Genomic DNA, 6,162 nt, shown 5'->3' with positions numbered 1-6,162 from the left:
TGTGATGTTGTAGTGTTTAACCTTCTTCCTTCATTGAAGAGGAAAGGGTCCCTCCGCCCGCCTTTTGACATACCTCACAGTTTTCCCCGTCTTCTCTTACCTCTTGGAATGAAGCGTGTGTGTGTGTGTGGTGAGTGGTGTGTGTGGCTGGTGTGTTTTGTGGTGTGGTTGTGTCACAATTTTCCCCCGTCTCTCTTACCATCTTTGGAATGAAGCCGTGTGTGTGTGTGTGTGTGTGTGTGTGTGTGTGTGTGTGTGTGTGTGTGTGTGTGTGTGTGCACATGCAGTACACAGCGCAGACATGTTGGAGCTTGTGTGTGCTTGCATGGATGTGAGGGATGGAGACAGAAAAAGCATTTTTTGCTGTTCCTACCCTCAGCTTCGCTTCCATGCTTTGATTGGCTGCCACACGCTCCCCCACTTCTTCTTTTTCCATCTATAATGAATGCAAGCCTGTCATCCTAACATAGCTCATACTTTATGGAAGGCAGCAGCCGCGGCAGGGAGAGCAACCAAAGAAGGAAATAACTTAAGACTTAACAAAGAAGCCGCCGCCACCTTAAAATAGCAGAGCCGCAACAAGAGGAGGGCTGCAGCTAACGGTCCACACACTCCTCACACACAGATCTACAGGAGCCATTTTCAGCCTTCACACACATTTACATGATCTGTATCTGCTCAGAGATCTGTAACAAATTACAGCATGCATGTGTCTTGATAGGAGGAGTAGACTTCAAAAAGGAAATTCCAATACATCATGTTCTCATTTCAACACAAGCTAGTTCAATAATAAGACACTTTGTGAAGTTCAAATATCAAAATAAATGGATAAAATTAATTTCCCGGTTGAGTACCACTGAGTGTTTCATTGCATAACAAATGAGGCACTACCATTTTAGATCTTTTGTGCGGTGTATTTTTATTTTGATTTCTGATTTAGCAGGAAGTCAAGGGTTGACTGTTTTTGATAACTATATATAATTCCAATTGAATTGACATAAAGACATACAACAGTGAGTTGTCCTATGGATTATGTTTACATCAGTTTATCTTTATTGCTTTTTTAACCGATGTGTAAAGCCTCTGTTTTTTAGTCCTCTTTTGTTATATAGTCAGATGTACTTTTCTAATCTGTAGTTGGTCAAATGTCAAAGGCATAAGTCAAGATAAGAAACAATTAGAAACACTCAAATGAACAGTGCTTGTTTATAATAAACACATCAGTTACAGCCGTAAAATAATAAGTTAGTAACAGCTTTTATTGCACACAAAAAGACATGCAGCCCTTTGCTAAGCTACCATTTAAAAGGCCGAAAAAGAAATACAGCAGAAGGGGAGTACAGTTCATTCATTCTTCTTTAATAGTTTGATTTGCTCTGAGTTTATCCTACAGTGTATTCCAAATATAGAGGAGGCAGTAAGAGGGGAGAGCCAAGGGCACGGGCAGTTCACTTGAAATGCTTTCAGCATCGTATTAGGTACTTTGATATATTTTGTATTGATAGCTAACTGTACACTTGATTTCTGCACAATGCACCGTGGAGAGCGATTCATGGTGTCTTTGTCTCTTCCATGTGGGCGCTGAAAATGTTAAAAGGTTGTATTTTTTAAGTCTTGTTTTTACATTATCTACAGTAAGTCTTATTCTAAAACATGCACACGTGGTAGGGAGACATTGGGGTACAGAGTGGATGTTTGGTGAGTTTGTCAGCGGCAGGTCCAGACGCAGTAAATGTCATGTATTCCCTGGAGATCTCACGGCAGGAGCAGGAGATGTTAGAGATACAGAGAGGAGTGGACAAAAGGCCATGAGATCCATCTATTTGACGTCACCGTTCCTCCCGGGAAGAGCGGCATGATGGGAAAAATGTCCCAGTAGTGGGCAGGAGATTGACGGGGAAAAAGAAGTCGAATGTGGCAGTTAGTCTTTGACCTGCTTAGTTCTTCTTCGTTAATGAGCTGTTAACATACAAAACACAGATCAACTGCTCATTTGAAATAAGCCTTATTTCATTGGCAAGAAGGCCCCAATAACTCCTTATAAGATGTTTCACTTTATTATCTGGGAAGAAGATTGTATAACTGTAAATAATAGCATTATAAGACTGTTAGGCTTTATCATAAACTAATAGTTTATAGATGACTATGTCTTGAATGTATCTTTATAAGTTTGTTATAGTTGATTCTAGCCTATAACATTACAAACACATTTGAGTTTAACTTACTAAGTATATCATTTTAAAAGCTGTTCTGACATTTTGTGTTGCTTAATTCAAAGCTGTAAACATAATATTAAGTTGAGTTTTGTTCTGCAGGTACCAGGTCTAGAACAAAACAGTGTGTTAATAGGTTAGAACACCCTTTAAAATGCACTTTAACAATACACTTTCAAAGAACACTTTTTGAAAGATTTAAGCTATGACATGCAATAAAGTTCCCAAGCTAAATGCTAGTAAAGATTACATAGGTTTCTTCACATTAAATATTGTTGAAAAGCATCTTACGAGGACCTTATCATTAGACGCCCTGCAAAAAACATCACTTCATTTTTTAGGCTGTATTTCTTTGGTTTAAAAATATTTAGTATCAGGATTATCAGAGAAGACTTTTGACAGGGGCAGGGAGCTTTAATTATAATAACACATGATATTTCTACAACTCACAGACGCTTTACAGAATGAGGGAGGGTAGACAAACAAGGACAGGCAAACAAATGAATATAGTCAAATACAATCAACAGAAAAGGCAGTCAAGAGAAAGTTCATTGAGAGGGGGGGGGGGGCTATTGAAAATATGTGTTTTGAGGCGGGACTGAAAGACTGTGAGGGACTCAGAGTCACGAAGATCTTGGGGCAGGGGATTCCAGAGCCTAGGAGCTGCCACTGGGAAGGCTATGGCCGTTTCTCGATGTCGAGTAAAGCTGCTCCAGAGCCACTATTTCAAGCATACTACGTCATCGAGGAGGCGCCGAATCACTGTTTAAATACCCAGCATACTTGTGCTACCAAGCAAGCCTCCTCGACATGGACAAATGGCCTCTGTCCCAAAAGCTGCAGAGTGTGGATGTGGGAATGGATAGCAGTCCGGCTGGGTGGATCTGAGGGACCGTGGGGGTTGATAGGGGGTGAGAAGGTGTGTGAGATAAGGGGGGGGGCAGATGGTGGAGTGCTTTGTAGGTGAGGACCAGAATGTTGTGTAGTTGTGCGATGAGAGACAGGAGATTAATGTAGAAGTATAGTATATATTTTCTTTAAACAACTGACCAAGATATTGATATTGTAATTAAGGTAGAACAAACAGTGCTACATATATACTGACAGTATAACAATCTGTTTCACCCCTCTTAGTCATGCTAGCAGCGTGACTTCAAGCAAGTGTGTGATTAGCAGTCAGCTGACCTGAATGCCATGACATCAGTTTAATTCATGGAGGGTTTAGTCCTAATGACAACCTCTATTGGTCAATATCATTATAAGATGTTTTAACTGCTGGAGGGAAATCCATGAGCATAGAAAGTTGTCCATGTCCCTTTGAGGAAGAATTGGAAATGAACATTGGCTAAATTTCAATTATCATCAGGTCAAGATGTTCATATGCAATAATTGGTTTACTGACACAATTTCTCTGCCTCGTTCCATTGTATGAATCATTTATAGTTTAACCTGTAAACATTAAGCATCTTGCTAAAGTGTCATTGTGAGCAAGTTGTTGTTTAGCCTTTAGCTCACTTAGCTAGCAGTGGCTGTAGGCTTTGTCTGGCTTCACTCTCGCTGGTCTCAGTGTTCACGCCGACTGATCACAGTGCCCCACTCCACTGCTGTACGGAATGTTTCTCTATCCTGAAGAGATTGGATTTCTCACTAAGTCCGCACACTACACCACGACATTCTCCACACATCACCCGAAGAAAGCTGCTTCAAAAGCCTCTGAGGTCCAGCGAGTGCAGAGAATGATTGTCAGAGGCTTATTCACAGACTAGATCCTAACTTCACTACTTCCAGCCTCCTTGTCCCTTCCTCTGCTTGTTCTCTTTCATCCTAAACTGCGTCTGTCTTTTCTTCTCACTCTATTTGAAGCTCAGTTTGACTTCTCAATAAGGGTTATTTCAGAGGTTCTCACTGGATGTACTCTCTGCCATAAAAGCATGCTATATGGATTAAAGTGAATGATTGAAAAGAAAAAAAGGATAATTGATTTCCAACACGTTTTTTAGGCAGAGCTATCCAGGCAATAGTGTTAAGAGTGCAATAATGAAAAATGGCTTGTAACATGAACGTTTGGTTCCCTTCTCTGTCTAAATGACACTCTCTCAGGACAACAGGATATCATCTCAGCCCCATTGAGAGATGTCTTTTGCTTTCTTGTGTAGCTATGTTAATGAAGGCGTCCACAGCTGATAAGGGTTGATGAGGATGAGGGATGATGGGTGAATAGCAGAACATGATGATGGTCCTCTCTCTGTCGCGAGTACCAGCAGGAGATCCTGGTGCTGCAGGAGAGCTGAGGGCCTTGCAGGGGCGGGGTGTGTGGGCAGAGCGTGAGGAGTACGCGCGAGGCCGCGTCTGATAGGGCCAGGACGATAGCCCAGAAGGTCCTGATGGGGTACCAGGGCCCGACTGGAGGAGTCGAGGAGCTCCTGCGCAGACAGCAGGCGACAAGGGACCTGCAGATGAAGGGCATCATCAGCAGGTAGGGAGGGAGAGGAGGAAGGATGCTGGGTGGGAGTCAGGGCTGCTGAAAAAAAGCATTTAATGGCGAGGGGGTCATGTGTATTTCTTATTCTCCGTCAAGGAGAGCCAATACGTTTTAAGAGGACTGCCTCGTAAAGCTTTTATACAATGTTCATATTTAGTGTGGCTTTAGGGAATGTTTGAAAAGCAGCCAGCCGGTGTCACCACGCCTCGGTCTGTGCAAAATGCCACAAATCAAAAGGGAAATGTATTTGGAATTTTTAACAATTATTTGTACTTGACTTTGATTCAGAGGAAAACTGCGTCAACAATATTCACAAAACCATTTGACACATTTTTTGAAACGATAAAAGTCTGATTCTTTTGTTTGAGGTTTTTTTAACAATCAAATATTTTTGTTATATTTAGTCTGTAGAATATTGTTGTATGTAGACAACGCTTCCCTGGGAACCAGTTTTTTATGCAATATTTCTATCATATTTTGCCAAATATTGGATATTCCACTACATTCAATTAAAGAAAAGTGAATTGTGCAGCCAGAGTGCCAAAAGGGCAGCTTTCTGTTCCTCTTTTACTATATATATGTTTGTGTGTGGCGGGCGCCGCGGGTTTCGCGCGGCGGTTGGGCGGCGGTGTGTGTGTGGTGCTTGTGTGTGTGTGTGTGTGTGTGTGTGTGTGTGTGTGTTGTGTGTGTGTGTGTGTTGTGGTGGTGTGTGTGTGGGTGTGTGTGTGTGTGTGTGTGTGTTGGTGTGTGTGTGTGTGGTGGTGTGTGCATGTTGTGTGTTGTGTGTGTGTGTTGTGTCCTGTCTGGCGAGTGCTGATGTCTGGTGGAAGAGGCGAAGAAGGGATCACTCAGCATTGCAGGCCGTCGGGTGACTGCTAACCGAAGATCATCGGACGCACAGGTCAGGTCACTCCGCAGCGTTCCATGTGGTTCTGCAGGTCAGCTCACTCTGCAGGGTTCCATGTGGGTTCTAGGGCCAGCTCTCAGCTCACTCTGCAGGTTCCCATGTGGTTCTAGCAGTCAGCTCACTCTGGCAGGTTCCATGTAGGTTCTAGCGGGTCAGCTCACTCTGCAGTTCCATGTAGGGGGTACTGCTGGGTCAGCTCACTTCTGCAGGTTTCCATGTGGTTCTAGCAGGTCATGCTCACTCTGCAGGTTCCATGTGGTTCTGCAGGGTCAGCTCACTCTGCAGGTTCCATTGGTCTAGGCGGGTCAGCTCACTCTGCAGGTTCCAGTGTGGCTTCTAGCGGGTCAGCTTCAGACTCTGAAGTCCATGTGGTGTCTAGCGGGGGTCATCCCGAGCGTCTGCAGGTTCCATGTGGTTCTAGCAGGGTCAGACTCACTCTGCAGGTTCCATGTGGTTCTAGCAGGTGCAGCCTCACTTGGCAGTTCCATCGTGTGTCTAGCGGGGTCAGCTCCCTGCTGGCAGGTTCCATGTGGGTGTCGTAGCGGTCAGCTCATCTGCAG

The 6,162-nt window shown here is 43.6% G+C and overlaps 2 protein-coding genes across 2 annotated transcripts in view; both read left to right on the top strand.

Moving 5' to 3' along the window:
* LOC104957124 (disabled homolog 2-interacting protein) overlaps positions 1-4,504 on the top strand; it is a 29,736-nt gene extending 25,232 nt beyond the window's left edge. Inside the window, exon 9 of the mRNA XM_010784737.1 lies at positions 4,469-4,504. Coding sequence (XP_010783039.1) covers positions 4,469-4,504 — 36 coding nt within the window. The remainder of the gene's footprint in view (positions 1-4,468) is intronic.
* Positions 4,505-4,597: 93 nt separating this feature from the next.
* The window catches only part of LOC104957123 (roundabout homolog 4-like), a 19,120-nt gene continuing 17,555 nt past the window's right edge, over positions 4,598-6,162 (top strand). The window contains exon 1 of the mRNA XM_010784736.1: positions 4,598-4,689. Coding sequence (XP_010783038.1) covers positions 4,598-4,689 — 92 coding nt within the window. The remainder of the gene's footprint in view (positions 4,690-6,162) is intronic.

This window comes from Notothenia coriiceps, unplaced genomic scaffold, assembly GCF_000735185.1.
Source record: "Notothenia coriiceps isolate Sejong01 unplaced genomic scaffold, NC01 NC01_scaffold00026424, whole genome shotgun sequence".
Classification (NCBI taxonomy): Eukaryota; Metazoa; Chordata; class Actinopteri; order Perciformes; family Nototheniidae; genus Notothenia; species Notothenia coriiceps.
Note: the sequence above shows the minus strand (reverse complement) of the source record. Positions and strands in the feature narration are given on the sequence as shown.